The sequence below is a fragment of the Bufo gargarizans genome, chromosome 5 (genome assembly GCF_014858855.1).
Source record: "Bufo gargarizans isolate SCDJY-AF-19 chromosome 5, ASM1485885v1, whole genome shotgun sequence".
Taxonomy (NCBI): Eukaryota; Metazoa; Chordata; class Amphibia; order Anura; family Bufonidae; genus Bufo; species Bufo gargarizans.
The window spans coordinates 226,282,845-226,305,443 of NC_058084.1; the positions used below are offsets into that span (position 1 = coordinate 226,282,845).

Below are 22,599 nucleotides of genomic sequence, written 5' to 3' on the forward strand. Positions count from 1 at the left end.
TGTACGGGTGACTTGCATTATTCCTTCCCATGTGCATAACCTTACATTTGCCAGTGTTAAACCTCATCTGCAACTTATATGCCCAAGCCTCCAATCTATCCAGATCCCTTTGTAGCAGTATACTGTCCTCTTCCGTGTTAATTACTTTACACAGATTAGTGTCATCTGCCTTCTACTAGATCATTAATAAATATATTGAAGAGAATAGGGCCCAATACTGACTCCTCTAGTGACAATGACCCAATCTGAGTATGTATCATTAATAACCACCCTCTGTTTTCTATTTCTGAGCCAGTTACTTACCCACATACAGACATTTTCTCCCAGTCTAAGCATTCTCATTTTATATATTAACCTTTCATGCGGTACAGTGTAAAATGCTTTGGAGAAGTTCAGATATACGACATCCATTGATTCCCTGCTGTCGAGTCTAGAACTTACCTTCTCACAGAAACTGATTAAAATTGTTTGACATGACCGATCCCTCATAAGCCATGCTGATATGACGCTATTTGCTTACTTTCATTGACGTACTCCAAGATAGCATCTCTTATAAAACCTTCAAACAGTGTACCCATGACAGATGTTAAACTTACGGGACTATAGTTTCCGGGCTCTGTTTTTGGACCCTTTTTGAATATTGGCACCACATTTGCTATGCGCCAATCCTGTGGAACACTCCCTGTCAGTATAGAGTCCTTAAATATTAGAATAAGGGTCTAGCTATGACATTACTTTATTCTCTTAGGATGCAAGGGTGTATGCCATCTGGTCCTGGCGATTTGTCTATTTAAAGCTTATTAAGACGCCACTACTTCTTCCTGGGTCAGACAGGGCACTTTTAATGGGGAATTTACTTTTACATTCTGCATTTCATCTGACAGTTTATTTTCCTCAGTAAATACAGAGGAGAAAAAATATTTAATAGCTTTGCTTTTTCCTCATCGCTTTTTGCAACTCCCCCCTCATTACTCTGTAGAGGGCCGACACCAGATTTATACTTTTTACTTGTCCGAGTTAGTTAAGCCTTATAGCCTCTCTTAGGCTACTTTCACACTTGCGTTCGGAGCGGATCCGTCTGGTGTCTGCACAGACGGATCCGCACCTATAATGAAAACGCTTAGATCCGCTCAGAATGGATCCGTTTTCATTACCATGAACAAAAAATAAAATAAAATATTTTTTTTTGTTCATGATAGTGCAAACGGATCCGTTTTGACTTTACATTGAAGGTCAATGGGGGACGGATCCGTTTGAAAATTGAGCCATACTGTGTCAACTTCAAACGGATCCGTCCCCATTGACTTACATTGTAAGTCTGGACGGATCCGTTTGCCTCCGCACGGCCAGGCGGACACCCGAACGCTGCAAGCAGCTTTCAGGTGTCCGCCTGCTGAGCGGAGCGGAGGCCAAATGGTGCCAGACTGATGCATTCTGAGCGGATCCGCATCCACTCAGAATGCATTAGGGCAGTACGGATCCGTTCAGGGCCGCTTGTGAGAGCCTTCAAACGGAACTCACAAGCGGAGCCCCGAACGGTAGTGTGAAAGTAGCCTTAGTTGGCTAAATTTTGGTATTTTTGTTCCTCCCTGAAGAAACACTCTTTTGAATTACAATTGGAAGGTTATTACTTTATGGTCACTATTGGTTAATACTAAGGCTACTTTAACACATGCGGCAGAGTGATCCGCCGACGAAACTGCCTGCCGGATCAGGCAATCTGCATGCAAACGGACAGCATTTGTAGACGGATCCGGATGCGGATCCCTCTCACAAATGCATTGCAAGAACGGATCCGTCTCTCAGTTTGTCATACGGACAAACTGATCCGTTTCTATTTTTTTTCACATTTTTACCGCAAGGACGGATCCGGCACTAATACATTTCAATGTAAATTAATGTCGGATCCGGCAAGTGATCTGGAATTTTGGACGGAGATAATACCGTAGCATGTCCAAAACGCCGTTCAGTGACTGAACTGATGACATTCTGATGCATCCTGAATGGATTTTTTCTCGATTCAGAATGCATTGGGACAAAACTGATTAGCTCTTTTCTGGTATTGCGCCCCTATGATGGAACTCAGTGCCGGAAAAGAAAAACGCTAGTGTGAAAGTACCCTAAGGCTGGGTTCACACCTGAGCGATTTACAGCGCATTCCTACGTGCTGTAAAACGCTCAACAGGCAAGAACCAATGATTCCCTATGGGAATAGTTCTCACCTGAGCGTTTTACAGCGCGTACGATCACGCTGTAAAACGCCTGATGCCCCAAGAAGTACAGGAGCTTCTTTGGGGCGTCTTGTCACGCGTTCCCGTACATAGACTTCCGGGAACGCGTGACAATGGGCGTTCGCTTGTTCCGGAGCATACAAACGCGCATACATAGCGCTGCATTCCGTACGCTCAGGTGTGAACGCAGCGTAAGTCCAGTATGGCTGTCCCTCTAGTCGGGTCCTGAACCAGTTGGGAAAGGTAATTGTCTTTGGTTATTGCCAAAAACCTGTTTCCTTTATGAGATATACAGGTTTCAGTTTCCCAGTCCATATCTGGGTAGTTGAAGTCCCCCATAATAACGACCTCATTATGATCTGCTGCCTCCTCTATCTCGTTTAATCAAACAAAAATCACAGTAACATTATAACCTCCCCTAAAACCCAAAACCTAAAAAAAATGTATACACTGGGGATCACGGGTAGGTATAGTTTATACCATTCCACGCAGTCTAAAAAGACAGGGGATCTAGCCCTATTCTGTCCTTACTTAAAAGGGTTCAAAGGGTTCTCCGGGAATTAAGAAAATGAAAATACTTAAATATTACTTTATTATAAATATATTACCAAATACCTTTCATTAGTTCTAATGGCTCGTTTTCTCTGGGGAGCAATTATTACAGGAAATAAAATGGCTGCTGCACTATTAATGCACACAAAATCTGTCCTAATCACACAGCAGGACAAGTTACTTCACAACAGCTAAAGAGCTGACTCATTTCTGCTTGTCAGGGATTATGATCTTGAATACAGATAAGATCTTCAGCTGAATCTCTGTAGGAATGAAGATCATGAGGAGACATGAGAGGACGGACAGGATAGACTGTGGTAATGGAGACTGCATACAAGTGCTGCTGCTCATAAGCCTCACCATCCTCTCTGTACTTCATGTCTCCTCATGAGCTCCATTCTTATAGAGATTCAGCCGAAGTTATTGCTTTGTGAAGTCTCAGATATACTGTACCATGGCAAGCTTCCGGCTTGCCATAGTATATCTGAACCTGATCGGGCTTCTGTACATGCAAATACAATGCACTACACTACATACAGTGTACTGCAGTGTATTGCGGATGCATCAGACCCACTGGATCTTCAAGAACCAAGTGGGTCTGGGACAAAAAAGTGTGGAAAAAAAAAAACATACTTCTAACTATAATATATATATATATATATATATATATATACAGTACAGACCAAAAGTTTGGACACACCTTCTCATTCAAAGAGTTTTCTTTATTTTCATGACTATGAAAATTGTAGATTCACACTGAAGGCATCAAAACTATGAATTAACACATGTGGAATTATATACATAACAAAAAGTGTGAAACAACTGAAAATATGTAATATTCTAGGTTCTTCAAAGTAGCCACCTTTTGCTTTGATTACTGCTTTGCACACTCTTGGCATTCTCTTGATGAGCTTCAAGAGGTAGTCACCTGAAATGGTCTTCCAACAGTCTTGAAGGAGTTCCCAGAGATGCTTAGCACTTGTTGGCCCTTTTGCCTTCACTCTGCGGTCCAGCTCACCCCAAACCATCTCGATTGGGTTCAGGTCCGGTGACTGTGGAGGCCAGGTCATCTGGCGCCGCACCCCATCACTCTCCTTCATGGTCAAATAGCCCTGGAGGTGTGTTTGGGGTCATTGTCCTGTTGAAAAATAAATGATGGTCCAACTAAACGCAAACCGGATGGAATAGCATGCCGCTGCAGGATGCTGTGGTAGCCATGCTGGTTAAGTATGCCTTCAATTTTGAATAAATCCCCAACAGTGTCACCAGAAAAGCACCCCCACACCATCACACCTCCTCCATGCTTCACGGTGGGAACCAGGCATGTAGAGTCCATCCGTTCACCTTTTCTGAGTCGCACAAAGACACAGTGGTTGGAACCAAAGATCTCAAATTTGGACTCATCAGACCAAAGCACAGATTTCCACTGGTCTAATGTCCATTCCTTGTGGTCTTTAGCCCAAACAAGTCTCTTCTGCTTGTTGCCTGTCCTTAGCAGTGGTTTCCTAGCAGATATTCTACCATGAAGGCCTGATTCACACAGTCTCTTCTTAACAGTTGTTCTAGAGATGTATCTGCTGCTAGAACTCTGTGTGGCATTGACCTGGTCTCTAATCTGAGTTGCTGTTAACCTGCGATTTCTGAGGCTGGTGACTCTCGGTCTTCCTTTCCTGGGGCGGTCCGCATGTGAGCCAGTTTCTTTGTAGCGCTTGATGGTTTTTGTGACTGCACTTGGGGACACTTTAAAAGTTTTCCCAATTTTTCATACTGACTGACCTTCATTTCTTAAAGTAATGATGGCCACTAGTTTTTTTTTACTTAGCTGCTTTTTTCTTGCCATAATACAAATTCGAACAGTCTATTCAGTAGGACTATCAGCTGTGTATCCACCTGACTTCTCCACAACGCAACTGATGGTCCCAACCCCATTTATAAGGCAAGAAATCCCACTTATTAAACCTGACAGGGCACACCTGTGAAGTGAAAACCATTTCAGGTGACTACCTCTTGAAGATCATCAAGAAAATGCCAAGAGTGTGCAAAGCAGGAATCAAAGCAAAAGGTGGCTACTTTGAAGAACCTAGAATATGACATATTTTCAGTTGTTTCACACTTGTTTGTTATGTATAAAATTCCTCATGTGTTAATTCATAGTTTTGATGCCTTCAGTGTGTCCAAACTTTTGGTCTGTACTGTATATATATGTATATATATATATATATATATATATATATATATATAATTATAACTTATAATTGGTTAAAAATTTAAAAAATGAAAAACATTAAACATGTTTGGTATCGCCGCATCCGTAATGACCTGATCTATAAAAAGATCACGTTACTTTTACCGCATGGTGAACGCCATAATATTTTTTTTTTAAACTATGATGGAATTGCAATTTTACCTACCTCACTTCCCAAAAATGGTATAAAAACTGATCAAAAGAGTCATATGTACCCAAAATTAGTACCACCTCATCCCGCAAAAAAATTGCCCCTACATAAGACAATCAGACAAAAAATAAAAATATGGCTTAAAAAAAAAAAATAACAGGATTTTTTTTTCAAAAATGCTTTTATTGTGTAAAATAAAATAAAAAAATTTACATATTAGGTGTTTCCCTGTACATAACAACCTACTCTATGCAAATATCATGTGATCCAACCCGTCTGGTATACACCGTAAAAAATAAAAATAAACGGGCCAAAAAAGCCATTTTTTTTACCTTACATCACAAAAAGTGTAATACCAAGCGATCAAAAAGTCATATGTGCCCCAAAATGGAACCAATCAAACCATCATCTCATCCCACAAAAAATTAGACCCTACCAAAGACGAATCACGCTAAAAATAAAAAAATATGGCTTTCAGAAAATGGAAATACATAAACATGATTTTTTTTTCAAAAATACTTTTATTGTGTAAAATAAAATTTTAAAAATGCACATAAGTAACAACCTGCTTTCTAAAAATAGCATGTGATCCAACCCATCTAGTGAATGCCGTAAAAAAATAAAAATAAAAATATAAAATGTGCCTAAGAAGCCATTTTTTTTAATCACCTTATATCACAAAAATTGTAATACCAAGCGATCAAAAAACTCATATGTGCCCCAAAATGGTACCAATCAAACCGTCATCTCATCCCAGAAAAATAAGGCCAAAAAACAAAAAGATATGGCTTTCAGAAAATGGAAACACAAAAAAGTTTTATTTTATTTTATTGTGTAAATAAAAAAAATAAAAAAATTGCCATATTAGGTATTGCGTCGTTGTTACGAGCAGCTCTATAGAAATAGCACATGATCTAACCTGTAGGTGTAAAAAACAAAGAATAAAAACTGCCAGAACAGACATTTTTTGGTTACCTTGCCTAACAAAAAGAGTAAGGCCTCATGCACAAAGCTGGGAAGGATCGAGACCCATTCAGCTTGAATGGGTCCGTAATCCGCCCGCACCGTAAATTATTTTCCAAAGTTCCATTTTATTGCATTGCAGAGGCATGGACAAAAATACTGTTTCGTGCCCCCTTTCCGCACCGTAGCTCCGGATTGCAGGACCAATTCAAGTGAATGGGTCCACTTCCGTGATGCTGTTTGCGGGCCACAATATGAGCCATGGCCGGCAACGGCCAAGTGCATGAGGCCTTTTATATATATAGGCAGAAAACAGAAGAAAAGAGCTTAGAGTACCATTAATTAGGAAAAATATATACGTTTTTATTAAATACATGATAAAAAACACACATATGATGAATGCCAAGGACAAGGTAAGGGAGCAGAGGAAAAGAAAACGAGCGCCATCCTGGATGGACACACTGGTCACAAGATATAATAATCTATAAGGTTACTGTAAATATGGGAAAAGACAAATAATAATGTGTGGTACAATGACCAACCCATAGATACAGACCTAAGAAATAGTAAATTGTAAACGGTGAGTGGAGATCAGAAAAATGGTCAAACGGCCATGGCTATAGTGCATAAGGAATGGTACAAAAGACATGAATCATGCAAAGTATAGACAATGTACCAAAAGATCAACAATAATAAACCAGGCGAAAATAGCTCAGCATTGGCAGCACATAGCCATGGCTGGAAACCTGTGATCAAACACTCACCGATATGGGACCAGTTGTGAACAGAAAACCAGGATGGCGCTACCCCAACGCGCGTTTCGGCGTGCCTTCGTCAGGGGGCTTTTATATATATACTATATATATACAGAAGGACCCGACTTCGCACAGGAATTATGTTTCCGTTTGTCGTAAAAAGATATCATCAACAGTATTCCCCATAACAGTGACCTCTACGGTACGCGCCCCTTTAACAGTGACCTCCACAGTGCCCGCCCCTTTAACATTAACCACCCATTTAACAGTGACCTTCATATTGGTTGCCCCTTTAACAGTTACCTTCACAATGCCCCCCATTTAACAGTGACTTCCAAAGTTCCCGCCCCTTTAACAGTGACTTCCACAGTGCCTGCCCCTTTTACTTTGACCACACCTTTAAAAGTGACCTTCATAGTGACAGCCCCTTTAAAAGTGACCTTTGGAGTGCCCGCCCCTTTAACAGTGACTTCTACATTGCCTGCCGCTTTAACAGAGACCTCCACAGTGCCCGCCCTTTAATAGTGACCTCCACAGTGTCCGCCCCTTTAACAGTGACCTCTACATTGCCAGTCCCTTTGATAGTGCCCGCTCCTTTAACAGTGACCTCCGCAGTGCCCCGCCTATTTAACAGTGACCTACACAGTAACTGCCCCTTTAACAGTGACCTGAACAGTGCCTGCCCCTTTAACAGTGCCCACCTCTTTAACTCTTTTAAGACACAGCCTCATTTTTACCTTAAGGACCAGGCCATTTTTTGCTAATCTGACCAGTGTCACTTTAAGTGGTGATAACTTTAAGGGTCCATTCACACGTCCGTTTTTTCTTTCCTGATCTGTTCCGTTTTTTGCGGAACAGATCAGGACCAGATCTGGACCCATTCATTTTCAATGTGTCCTGGAAAAAATCGGACAGCACAATGTGTGCTGTGCGTTTCCGTTGTTCCGTTCCGCATGTCCGTTTAAATATAAAACATGTCCTATTATGTTCCGCAAAAATCGGATCCTGGTACAATGCAAAGTCAATGGATCCGCAAAAAAAGGAAGATATTCGGATGTCATTCCGTATGTCATCCGTTTTTTGCGGATTCCGTTCCTGGAAACACATAACAAATTTTTTATTTATTTTTTTTTCAATTTTTTTTTCAATGAATTCCAAACAACTTTATTTGATTATTGAAATTTATACATGTTTCCGTTTTTTGGGGATCCGCAAAAAACGGATGACATACGGAAACATTTTCAGGAACAACGGATCCGCAAAAAACGGACCGAAAATCGGGATATAGGAAAATACTGACGTGTGAATGTAGCCTAAAACTCTTTGACTTATCCAGGCCATTCTGAGATTGTTTTTTCATCACATATTGTACTTCATGACACTGGTAAAATGGAGTTAAAAGAAATCATTTTTATTTATAAAGAAAATACAAAATGTGCCCAAAATTTTGAAAAATTAGCAAATTTCCAAGTTTCAATCTCTCTACTTCTATAATACATAGTAATACCTACAAAAATAGTTACAAACCGGATTCCAAAAAAGTTGGGACACTATACAAATCGTGAATAAAAACTGAATGCAATGATGTGGAGGTGCCAACTTCTAATATTTTATTCAGAATAGAACATAAATCACGGAACAAAAGTTTAAACTGAGAAAATGTACAATTTTAAGGGAAAAATATGTTGAATCAGAATTTCATGGTGTCAACAAATCCCCCAAAAGTTGGGACAAGGCCATTTTCACCACTGTGTGGCATCTCCCCTTCTTCTTACAACACTCAACAGACGTCTGGGGACTGAGGAGACCAGTTTCTCAAGTTTAGAAATAGGAATTCTATTCTTGTCTAATACAGGCCTCTAACTGTTCAATCGTTTTGGGCCTTCTTTGTTGCACCTTCCTCTTTATGATGCGCCAAATGTTCTCTATAGGTGAAAGATCTGGACTGCAGACTGGCCATTTTAGTACCCGGATCCTTCTCCTACGCAGCCATGATGTTGTGATTGATGCAGAATGTGGTCTGGCATTATGTTGTTGAAAAATGCAGGATCTTCCCTGAAAGAGATGACGTCTGGATGGGAGCATATGTTGTTCTAGAACCTGAATATATTTTTCTGCATTGATGGTGCCTTTCCAAACATGCAAGCTGCCCATGTCACACGCACTCATGCAACCCCATACCATCAGAGATGCAAGCTTCTGAACTGAGCGTTGATAACAACTTGGGTTGTCCTTGTCCTCTTTGGACCGGATGATATGGCGTCCCAGATTTCCAAAAAGAACTTCGAATCGTGACTCGTCTGACCACAGAACAGTCTTCCATTTAGCCACACTCCATTTTAAATGATCCCTGGCCCAGTGAAAACGCCTGAGTTTGTGGATCTTGCTTAGAAATGGCTTCTTCTTTGCACTGTAGAGTTTCAGCTGGCAACAGCGGATGGCACGGTGGATTGTGTTCACTGACAATGATTTCTGGAAGTATTCCTGAGCCCATTCTGTGATTTCCTTTACAGTAGCATTCCTGTTTGTGGTGCAGTGTTGTTTAAGGGCCTGGAGATCACGGGCATCCAGTATGGTGTTACGGCCTTGACCCTTACGCACAGAGATTGTTCCAGATTCTCTGAATCTTCGGATGATGTTATGCACAGTTGATGATGATAGATGCAAAGTCTTTGCAATTTTTCGCTGGGTAACACCTTTCTGATATTGCTCCACTATCTTTCTGCGCAACATTGTGGGAATTGGTGATCCTCTACCCATCTTGGCTTCTGAGAGACACTGCCACTCTGAGAAGCTCTTTTTATACCCAATCATGTTGCCAATTGACCTAATTAGTGTTAATTGGTCTTCCAGCTCTTCGTTATGCTCAAATTTACTTTTTCCAGCCTCTTATTGCTACTTGTCCCAACTTTTGGGGGATTTGTTGACACCATGAAATTCTGATTCAACATATTTTTCCCTTAAAATGGTACATTTTCTCAGTTTAAACTTTTGTTCCGTGATTTATGTTCTATTCTGAATAAAATATTAGAAGTTGGCACCTCCACATCATTGCATTCAGTTTTTATTCACAATTTGTATAGTGTCCCAACTTTTTGGGAATCCGGTTTGTATTACTTTACATTCCCCATATGTCTACTTCATGTTAGGATAATTTTGGGAATGACATTTTATTTTTGGGGGACGTTACAAGGCTTAGAAGTTTAGAAGTAAATCTTGAAATTTCTCAGAAATTTTCAAAAAACAACTTTTTAAGGACCAGTTCAGGTCTGAAGTTACTTTGTGAGGCTTACATAATAGAAACCACACCCCTCAAGGTATTCAAAACAGATTTTACAAACATTGTTAACCCTTTAGGTGTTCCACAAGAATTAATGGAAAATAGAGATACAATTTCAAAATTTCACTTTTTTGGCAGATTTTCCATTTTAACATTTTTTTTTGCCAGTTACAAAGCAAGGGCTAACAGTCAAACAAAACTCAATATTTATGGCCCTGATTCTGTAGTTTACAGAAACACCCCATATGTGGTCGTAAACTGCTGTACGGGCACACGGCAGGGTGCAGAAGGAAAGGAATGCCATACGGTTTTTGGAAGGCAGATTTTGCTGGACTGGTTTTTTGATACCATGTCCCATTTGAAGCCCCCCTGATGCACCCCTAGAGTAGAAACTTCAAAAAGTGACCCCATTTTAGAAAATACGGGATAGGGTGGAAGTTTTGTTGGAACTAGATTAGGGTACATATGATTTTTGGATGCTTTATATTACACTTTTTGTGGCACCGTTTTTTTTGTTATTTACAACATTCATCTGACAGGTTAGATCATGTGGTATTTTTATAGGGCAGGTTTTCACAGACGCGGCGATACCAAATATGTATACCATTTTTTTTAGTTTTATAAAAGTTTTACACAATGATTTCATAAAATAAAAAATAAAAATAAAAAATATATCATGTTTTAGTGTCTCCATAGTCTGAGAGCCATAGTTTTTTCAGATTTTGGGCGATTACCATGGGTAGGGTATGATTTTTGCGGGATGAGATGACGGTTTTATTGGCAATATTTTGGGGTGCATATGACTTTTTGATCGCTTGCTATTACACTTTTTGTGATGTAAGGTGACAAAAAATAGTTTTTATTTTTTACGGTGTTCATCTGAGGGGTTAGGTCATGTGATATTTTTATAGAGCTGGTCGATACGGACGCGGCGATACCTAATATGTATACTTTTTTATTTATACAATAACAGCTTTTTTAGTTTTACACAATAACAGCTTTTTTAAAACAAAAAAATTACGTTTTAGTGTCTCCATATTCTGAGCCATAGTTTTTTTATTTTTTGGGCAATTGTCTCAGGTAGTGTCTCATTTTTTGCAGGATGAGGTGACAGTTAGATTGGTACTATTTTGGTGGGCGTATGCCTTTTTGATCGCTTGCTGTTGTACTTTTTGTGATGTAAGGTGACAAAAAAAATGGTTTATTTAGCACAGTTTTTATTTTTTATTTTTTACGATGTTCATCTGAGGGGTTAGGTCATGTGATATGTTTATAGAGAAGGTCGATACACACGTGTAGATACCTAATATGTCTGTTTGTTTTTCCCCTATTTTTTACCAATTTTGTTTAACTTTATTTGGGGAAAATGACATTTTTGTTTATTTTTACTTGAAACTTTTAATTTTTTGGGGGGGAAAACTTTATTTTTTAAAACTTTTTTTCGCTTAATTTTTTTTCCCACTTTGGGACTTCAACTTTTGGGGGTCTGATCCTTTCCAATGCATTCCAATACTTCTGTATTGGAATGCATTGGCTGTATGGGTAATACTGTGTGTATTACTTATACAGCTTCCGGCCTGTGAGATCCAGGGGGCTCGTCACCGGAAGGCAGTGCAATGCCTTCCTTAGGCATTTTGCTGCCTTCCATGTCATTGGGTCCCCCCTACAGCCGCAGGGGGACCCGATGGCACCGCCGCCTGCCGCCACCGCAATAGGTAAAAACCGCAAACCACAGATCTGAATTTTCGGGACCCCCCGCGCATTTAGCCAAGGTGCTTGTTCAATTATTTGAGCAGGCACTGGCTTCTGATCACCGCCTGCCACGCGGCGGTGATCAGAAATACACAGGGCATACAGGTACCAGGACATCAGGGCGTGTCTGTACGCCCTGTGTCCTGAAGAGGTTAACAACAGTGACCTCCACAGTACCTGTCCCGTTAACATTGACTACCACTTCAACTGTGACCTCCACAGTGCCTGCCCCTTTAACTGTGAACTTCACAGTGCCCGTCTGTTTAAAAGTGGCCTTTGCCCCCCATGCATATAGCAGTGTAGTTGTGCCATCATTCGTCATATGACTGAATATTTTAGGACGTGCGAACTGCTAAAACCTGTGATCAGTTGTTATCGCAACCTGGAGTAGGACCTGCAAGCTTCTATTGGCTAATACAGGACATGTGACCGTGTGTATGGCAGTTCGGATTTAAGTGATAGACTTGCTGGCTTCTATTGGCTAATGCAGGTGATTTTTTTTTTTTTATATCTCAGAAACGGTAAGGCCTCTTTCACACGAGCGTGACGGATTAGGTCCGGATGCGTTCAGGGTGCGTTCAGTGAAACTCGCACTATTTTGCAAGCAAGTTCAGTCAGTTTTGTCTTCGATTGCGTTCAGTTGTTCAGTTTTTTCAGCGCGGGTGCAATGCGTTTTGATGCGTTTTTCATGGGCGTGATAAAAAACTGAAGGTTTACAAACAAAATCTCTTAGCAACCATCAGTGAAAAATGCATCACATCCGCACTTGCTTGCGGATGCAATGCGTTTTCCACGCAGCCCCATTCACTTCTATGGAGCCAGGGCTGCGTGAAAAACGCTGAATATAGAACATGCTGCGATACCTGTGTGCCAAATTTGGTGAAGATCGGTCCAGTCGTTTGGTCCCGCATAAAGAACGTCCAGACAGATGTCTAGACAGACAGACAGACAGAAACTCATTTATATATATATAAGAGACTATCAGAAGGACCCGGATTCACACGGGTATATTTCATCTATTTCATTTTATGTTTGTGTGTTGTAAAAATATATCAACAGTTTCCCCCATAACAGTGACCTCTACAGTACCCACCCCTTTAACAGTGACTGCCCCTTTAACGGTTACCGCCCCTTTAACAGTACCCTCCGGAGTGCCCTCCCCTTTAATAATGACCTCCACAGTGCCTGCCCCTTTAACATTTACCACCTCTTTAACAGTGACCTTCATAGTTTCCGCCCCTTTTATAGTGACCTTCACAGTGCCTGCCCCTTTAACAGTGACTTTTACAGTGCCCGCCCCTTTTAAAGAGACCTTAACATTGCCTGCCCCTTTAACAGTGACCTCCACAGTGCCTGCCCCAATAATGGTGACCTCCACGGTGTCTGCCCCTTTAACAGTGACCTCCACAATGCCCACCCCTTTAACAGTGACTTCACAGTGGCCGCCCTTTAAAAGTGGCCTCCACAGTGGCCGTCCCTTTAACATTGACCGCCCCTTTAACATGACTTTGACAGTGACCACCCCTTTAACAGTGACTTTTACAGTGACCGCTCCTTTAACAGTGACTTTCACAGTGACCGCCCCTTTTACAGTGACGTTCACAGTTATCGCCCCTTTAAAAGTGACTTTCACAGTGGCCGCCTCTTTAAAATTGACTTTTACAGTGACCGCCCCTTTAACAGTGGCTTTTACAGTGGCTGCCTCTTTAAAAGTGACTTTCACAGTCTCCGCCCCTTTAACAGTGACTTTCACAGTGACCGCCCCATTAACAGCGACTTTCACTGTTACTGCCCCTTTAACAGTGACCGCCCCTTTAACAGTGACTTTCACGGTGACCGCCCCTTTAATAGTGACATTCACAGTTACCGCCCCTTTAACAGTGACTTTCACAGTGACCGCTCCTTTAACAGTGACCGTCCCTTTAACAGTGACTTTCACAGTGACCTCCCGCATTATAACAGATTTACGTTATTGAGTTCCGTCACAGGAGCTCAATACCGGAAAAAAACCGGATCAGTTTTATCCTAATGCATTCTGAATGGAGAGGATGCATCAGTTTAGTCCCTCTTATTTTTTCGGCCGGAGAAAATACAGCAGAATGCTGCAGTTTTCTCTCCGGCCAAAAATGCTGAACACTTGCCGGAATGCCGGCATTAATTTACATTGAAGTGCATTAGTGCTGTATCCGGCATTAGGTGTTCCGGCAAAATGGATCTGGCTTTCCGGTCTGCGCATGCGGAGACTTTTAAAAATGCAGAAAATAATAATACAGGATCCGGTAATTCAATGCATTCGTCAGAATCCAGATCCGTCTGACAAATGCCATCAGTTTGTGTCCGGAACTGCTTGCCGGAATCCAATGCCGCAAGTGTGAAAGTACCCTTAGCGTATCCACCTGTCAACTGAAAATGCTGACAGGTTGACTGTTATAAAAATTAACAAGGCCTGGATTGACCATGACTTCTCGACTCCACCAGAGGAAAGCTGATAAACATAAAGGCACTTTAAATGTGTTGTTTATAATGTATTGAATGCACTGTATTCCCATGCACCCCTTCCACCACAAACAAGGGTATATGGTTGAATCTTTCTTTTCTCATCCTCCTTCTCCTCTTCCATCACATCAACACATGCTTATTCGGCACAGATAATGCCCTCACATATATGCCCTTCGCATATAATGTTTTACAAGGTAAGCTAACCAACAGTCCTTCATCTACAATGTTTTACAGGGTCAGCGCACCAGCAGGCCCTCACATATAATTTTTTTGGAGGGTCAGCTCACCAGCAGGCCCTCACATATAATGTTGTACAGGGTCAGCCCACAAGCAGGCCCTCACATATAATTTTTTAGAGGGTCAACTCACCAGCAGGCCCTCGCATATAATGTTTTACAGGGTCAGCTCACCAGCATGCCATCACCTAAAATCTTTTACACAGTCAGCTCACCTGAAGGCCCTTGCATATGTTTTAGAGGGTCAGCTCACCTGCAGGCCCTCACCTACAAACCTTTAGAGGGTCACCTCACCAGCAGGCTTGCACCTAAAATCTTTTACAGGGTCAGCTCACCAGCAGGCCCTCGCATATAATTTTTACAGGGTCAACTTACCAGCAGGCCCTCACATATAATGTTTTACAGGGTCAGCTTACCAGTAGGCCCTCACCTACAATCTTTGACAGGGTCAGCTCACCAGCAGGCTTGCACCTTAAATCTTTTACAGGGTCAGCTAGCCTGTAGGCCCTCACCTAATTATACCTAATGGGAAATTTGCACATGCTGCCTTGCTTGGAGATGGTAGTCGTAGCTGTTTCTCAGACTCCCTCTCCGGAATCGAATCATGATTCCTCCGTTACCCATGGTCACCATGGTTTGCGCTGAAAATTTCATTGAAAGTTGATAGGGCAGACATCCGAATGGATCGTCGCTGTCACAGGGACGTGTGATCGGCCCCATGTTATCTAGAGTCACCAAAGCGGCAGCAGGCCCTCGCCCATAATGTTTTAGATGGTCAGATCAGCAGGCCCTTGCTCCAAATGTTTTTGAGGGTCACCAGCAAGCCATCAATCATACTTTTTCAAGGGTGTGTATGATGCCCTCCTTTATGTGTAACAAAGGGTGTATTGGAGTGCCAGATCCTTGTAATTTTTTGCAGCCCTTTCACTTAGTGCATAGACTTTATGAGTCCCATTATGAGTCCCAATTTGGAGACCCAGAAGTTGAATGGGGCAGACCCATCAGTCAGTACGTGTAGGCATGGGCACACGTACTGTTCCACCATGTTGCTGAAATGCTGCCTCCTGCTAAGACGTATCAGCTGGTGGTGCTTGTTATTGTGGCGTGTTGACAAAGCTATTCCACATTTCGGCCATGCTATCCCTCCTTTCTGAGGTGCTGGAGGTGCCCCAGCTGGGTTGGCCACTTCTTCCTCCTCTGCCTTCGCCTTGTGCTTCCACTGAGCCCCAGCTGTCAGGTGCAAATGCCATCAGCAGCGAGTCTACCAGCGTGTGCTTGTACTGATACATCTTCCAATCACGCTCCAGTGATGGAATTAAGGACAGCACGTTGTCTTTGTAGCAGGGATCCAGCAGGTTGGCCACCCAGTAATCCGCACTTGTTAGAATGTGGGCAACTCGGCGGTCGTTGCGCAGGCACTGCAGCATGTGTGCCAGGCTGCCCAGAGGCAACGACAGGCTTTCCTCTGTGGGAGGTGTATCGTCTGTGTCCTCTGGATTCCCCCAGCCACGCTCCATTGATGCCCATAAGCTGCCTTGGGTGCCACCCTGCTGTAAACACTGTTCCCATCTTCCTCAACATCATCCTGCACAACTGTGCCCTGGCTGGACAGTTGTGTATCTGGCGTCTGTTGGTGTAGGAACCCACCTTCTGAGCCACTTGTGAATGACTGGCCTGATAGCCATAAAAATTATCCCTCTTTCTCCTCCTCTTCCTCCTGTTCCACATCCTCTTCCATCATCGCCCGAAGTGTTTTTCAAGGAGACATAGAAGTGGGATGATGCTGAGGACTGCGTCATTGGCACTGGCCATGTTGGTGGAGTACTAGAAACAGAGCAACACGACACACATGTCCCGCATGGAGGCCCACTCATTGGTGGTGCTGTTCCGCAGAGCGACTCACCCGTGCATGCTGCATCTGAAACTCCACTATCGCCTGCTGCTGCTCGCACAGTCTCTCCAGCATGTGCAAGGTGCAGTTCCACCTTGTGGGTTCGTCACATATGAGGCGGTGAGCAGGAAGGCCGATGTTACGCTGCAACGCAGAAAGGTGAGAATGCCAAAAGTGGGGCCATCTGTGCGCACTTCCTGCAGCAGCTCTTACATATCAGGGTAATTTTTTTATGAACCTCTGCACCACCAAATTCAGCACATGCACCAGGCAAGGGATGTGCATCAAACAGGCCAGCCCCAGAGCTGCTACGAAATGTTGCCAATTATCGTACACCACCAGGCCAGGCTTGAGGCTCAGTGTCACCAACCACTCATCGGTCTGTTGTTCCATGCTCATCCACAGCTCTTGCACGGTGAGGCATTTTTCCATCAAACAGAGAAGTTTTAAAACATCCTGCTGTTGTTTCCCCCTGGCTGTGCTGGAGTTGGTGGTGAAGGTGTTAAGCCGACCGGATGAGGAGGCGGTATAGGAGGAAGCGGAGTAGGAGGAGAAGGCAACGAGAAAAATGTCCTGCAATCCTCAGTGGCGGTAGGACATGCACCAAACTGCTATCCCCTCAGGCCCAGCCACCACTACATTTACCCAGTGTGCAGTTAGGGAGATATAATATCCCTGCCCGTGCTTACTAGTCCACTTATCGGTAGTTATGTGGACCTTGCCACAGATGGCGTTGCACATTGCACACCTGATTTTGTCTGACACTGTGAGGGCATTCTGGCATTCATGGCCAGGGATCACGGGTGGGTAGGGGGGTACTTCCTCTTTCTCTCCAGTGTTTGGGGGGTGGACAGCTGAACACTTTCATGGGACAGTGTGGACATGCTGGGTGATTGTGGTGGTGTAGGTGGTGGTGTTACTGCCACATCCTCTGTTTGTGGGGTGGCATATGCCACTGTCACTCCAGAGGGGGAGAAAGAGGCTGAGACCACAGCAAAAGAGGGAGTAAGAGGAGCCTGAGATCTTTTGTGGTTTTTCAGGTGTGTACTCCTCTGCAGCTCTTGCTTTGGATGCCTGGTCATGCAGGTGGTGCTCAGGTTTAGAACATTTATGCCTCGCTTCAGGCTCTGATTGCATAGCGTGCAAACCACTCTCGTCTTGACGTCAGCACGTTTTCTGAAGAACTGCCATGCCAGAGAACTCCTTGGAGCTGGCTTTGGTGTGCTCATTCTCTGGGTGCAGTGAGCAGTAGCAGGCATACTGGCTAGGGGGCGGCCACTCTTCTTTTGCACCCTGCTCCCTCTTTTGCTGTGCGGCTGGCGCTTTGTGCGACCACCACCCCTTCGTCTGAACTGCACACGTCACTCACATGACCTTGATTCCATGTGGGGTCTAGGATCTCATCATTCTCTACATAATCTTCCACTCACTCTTCACCCCTGCCCTCCCTGCCGGTCTGCATGCATCAGAAAGCCGCAGCAGTTGGCACCTGTGTTTTGTCATCATCATCCGAGTCATGCTGCGGTGGTCCTCCCATGTCCACATCCCGAAACATCAGTGGTTGGGCATCAGTGCACTCAATCTCACAGCATAAATAGAAATATGTCACCCACCGAACTAATAGACGGATTAACTATATTAATTTCCATGTCAGATATGCAGTGCAGGTGTACCTCAGACCAAAAATGGGTATATGTCACCCACCGAACTAACAGACAGATTAACTATATTAATTTCCCTCTAACATATGCAGTGCACGTGTATCTCACATCAAAAATGGGTATATGTCACCAGCCGTACAAACAATAGGAAAAAGAAAATTTGTGCACTAATACAGTACACCAATTGATACCTTCTGCAAAGACACGACCTCAGTAGATAAATAAAGGGTCTTTATTGGTGGGTGACAACGCGTTTCGGAGTTGGTACACTACTTTTTCAAGTCTAAGAAATCACAAATTTAGAGGGTTTTTTTTCCGGGTACAGAAGTAAAATAGAATGTATACACATAGTCATTAAAAATAAAAATAAATATAAAATGAATTGGAAATAAATGTGTACGTAAAACGTATGCAAACCTTTAAGTGGCCACATGTAAAATCACATATAGAATTAGAACCCCTGTTGGTAATATAAAATAAGCTAAAATGCCGTAGGTATGGTAATATTTATTACATACTAGTATCGATGGACATAATACAAACAATACCACAAGTATGATAATACATACCACTATTAATAATCATCATAAAATTGACATTGAATGTCAAAACCTGGTCAACAGTAGTGGAAAAAATGGCTGATCTATTAGCAAATGCATATCTACTGTGCAATGTTGGAAGAGGGCACTGGAAGGTCAACATGAAGGACCATAGTGGATGAAGAATCTCATTAGTTTAGTGCGTATATGTATAAATAAATGATTTAGTAAGGAGATGGATCCAGATTTTCGCAATTTCATAGGTAATATAAAAATATTAAAAAAATATATAAAGAATATGTATAATAATACATGTGCTCACATAAAGCCATATGCATACATATATACACATACACCTTCAAATATATATATTTGAAGGTGTATGTATGTATGTATGTATGCATATGGCTTTAGGTGAGCACATGTATTATGCTACTTTCACACAAGCGTTCGGGCGGATCCGTTCTGAACGGATCCGCTCATAATAATGCAGACGGAGGCTCCGTTCAGAACGGATCCGTCTGCATTATTTTTAGCATATAACAGCTAAGTGTGAAAATAGCCTCGTACGGATCCGTCCAGACTTTCAATGTAAAGTCAATGGGGGACGGATCCGCTTGAAGATTGAGCCACATTGTGGCATCTTCAAACGGATCCGTCCCCATTGACTTACATTGTAAGTCTGGACGGATCCGCACGGATCCGCACGCCTCCGCACGGCCAGGCGGACACCCGAACGCTGCAAGCAGCGTTCAGCTGTCCGCCTGTCCGTGCGGAGGCGAGCGGAGCGGAGGCTGAACGCCGCCAGACTGATGCAGTCTGAGCGGATCCGCTCCATTCAGACTGCATCAGGGCTGGACGGCTGCGTTCGGGTCCGCTCGTGAGCTCCTTCAAACGGAGCTCACGAGCGGACACCCGAACGCTAGTGTGAAAGGAGCCTTATCATACATATTCTTTTTATATATTTTTTTATATTTTTATATTACCTATGAAATTGCGAAAATCTGGGGAAGGGTCCTCAGGGATGAGTCTAATTGCACCTAAGGCCTAATTTGCATATTATAAAGTATTAGAATTCAGGAATCATCTAAAGAAAAACAGTGTTATAATCAGGTGAACCACGGCTGTGTGTCTATTCAAACAGCTGTATAGGGAGGTAACCAGTGACAGATTTCCTTTATGCTTTGCTTTGTATTATCTATAAATTAATTTTTTTTTTCCCCCTATACAGGTGCATGTTGTCCTTTATGTGCTGGAGTTCTAAGGATCTTATATGATAAAGAAAAGATAGACAAATTTGCTGAGGTATAGTATAATTTCCACACAATAAACATATATCTTCTAATGTTTTAAAGGGAGACCACTGATTTGTGAGCAGAAAAATCCTATGAAAAATCAGTCTAATTTAGGCATGTACAAATAGTCCTTGACTTGGGTAGCAGTACATAACATTACATACATAATAAAAGTTTATCTCTAAAAATGTATTTCACATCTCATTCTTTATTGAAGGTTGTTGTATAATAATTATATAAAAGGATAATCACACAAACGATGGGGCAACATCACCAAGAGGGAGAACACAAGAGCTAATGAATTGATATATTCATTTCTATACAGCCTCGTTCACATTTCCGTGTCCAATTCATGTCCGTGGAAAAATCAGTCTGTGTTTTAGCCATGACGATATCCACAAAGGATCCATGTGCCCACTGTGTGTTATGGAAACCGCTGAAAATTAATTACCTGAGAATCTCCTACCAGTAGCCATCCGTGTTGTGTCAGTGATTTTTCATCGACCCATAGACTTTAATGGGTATGTTTGGTCTATTTTGCATGTGTACATGATTTTTTTCACTGCCCACAAAGATATGCACTGCTTTGGTCTACTTCACGGAAGTCTTCACGAATGAAACACATAATGATTTTATCAGACTTCAAACGGGTATGGAAATGTGAACAAGACCTTAGGCTGCCATATACTGAACAAAATGACCTCAGGGAAATGCTGACAGCTGTCAAGTGCAGCGTGCAACAGTATGTATAATTAACTGAGGCATACTTCTCTAACAGAAAAGACATACACGGCACTTAACTAAGGTGCACATGTATAAAATTTGTAGCTCATTGCTCAGACAATGTATGAATCAGACAAATAAAAGTCCTTACACACATGAATATGTTTATGGATTTTTTCCCTTCTTTGGTGTGAGTAAAAGAGACATACAGGCAGCTCCACAGTGGCTTCTTCTTGCCTAGTTTAATTGACCGGTTTCTCCTTATTTGGGTATATTGATGCAAAACACAAAAAAGATGCCTACAGTGATATAAAACTAGGAGGATCTCCTGCAAGGTGGTAGCTGACCAATAAGAAGAGAAAGGGGCGATGGAGTAATAGTATTGTATGCCTATACATAAATACAGTTGTGCTTGAAAGTTTGTGAATCCCTCAGAATTTTCTATATTTCTGCATAAATTTGGACTTAAACTACATCAGATTTTCATACTAAAAGTCTTGAAAGTAAATAAAGATAACCATATCAAACAAATGTGTTAAAAAATATTAAGCTTGGTCATTTATTTAAGGAAAGTGATCTAATATCACATATGAGTGGCAGAAATATGTGAACTTTTAGGATTAGCAAATAGTTTGCAGGTAAAATTAGAGTCAGGGGTTTTCAATGAATGGGACGATGATCAAATGTGAGTGGGCAACCTGTTTTATTTAAATAGGGATCTTTAAAAGTCTGATCTTCAGCAGCGATATGTAGAAGAAGGAGAAGGTCTCCTCGAGCAGCACTGGACAGAAGCAGGAGATTGCCAAGATAATATAAAACCTTTTGGATTCTTTATTATTATGCAGACAATGTGTTTTGGAGGATGGTGTCTTGAGCAGCAGAGACAGGTGTCTCTGGTATAGCAGGGTAGGAGCACAGTTGTAGTAGATAAAGATGTAGCTGGACTGTTGATGTATTAGAACCAGGCTCGGACTGGCCCACAGGGGTACAGGTGCTACCTCAGATTTTTTTCTGTATATCTGATCTTCGAAATATATGTTTACGAAAGAGTATCATGGCATGATGAAAGATTTTTGAGGACCTCAGAAGAAGAGTTGATGATGCTCCTCAGGCTTGAAAAGGTTACAAAAGTATCTCTAAAGAGTTTGGACTCAACCATTTCACAGTCAGAGAGATCATTCTTATAGCTTGTGTCAGAAAAAAAAATAGTTTATCTTTTTTTTTGGTCAGGAAAGCTTATTTGCATAGCTTTGGTTTTTTTGCGGGGAGAAATTCAAATTTGATTTTCTGACAAAAAAAGGGTTATTCTTTCTGATGCCAACTGATGTTAAGCATGCTAATTTGCACATATATATATATATATATATATATATATATATATATATATTTCCCAGAAACCAAGAGGAACATTGGCAAGCCAACAATAGTCATCTAATAAGTGGTCTCCATAATAGAAATAGTACTTACCCAGAGTACCTCCAAGGCTTTTCAATTAGAAAAGATGATTTTGTCTGCTTTGATAAAGGCCCTTTCTCCTGAAAGAGCTAGTTTCTGATGCAAGCCTGGCTTATGCTACTTTCACACTAGAGTTAATATTTTCTGGTATTGAGATCCGTCATAGGGTCTCAATACCAGAAAAAACGCTTGTGTTTTGTCCCCATTCATTGTCAATGGGGACAAAATAAATGTTTGCTTTCTGTCCTCGGATGCGGAGCAAGACGGATTCTTCATGACCCACAATGCAAGTCAATGGGGACGGATCAGTTATCTCTGACACAATAGGAAACAGATCCATCCCCAGCTCTCCAATTCTCCAGCATACAATT

The 22,599-nt window shown here is 42.0% G+C and overlaps 1 protein-coding gene across 1 annotated transcript in view; it reads left to right on the forward strand.

Annotated features, from left to right (window-relative positions):
• Window positions 1–22,599, forward strand: part of RECK (reversion inducing cysteine rich protein with kazal motifs) — an 801,790-nt gene that overhangs the window by 680,432 nt on the left and 98,759 nt on the right. The window contains exon 19 of the mRNA XM_044293464.1: window positions 19,987–20,060. Within this exon, the coding sequence (XP_044149399.1) occupies window positions 19,987–20,060 (74 nt within the window). The remainder of the gene's footprint in view (window positions 1–19,986; window positions 20,061–22,599) is intronic.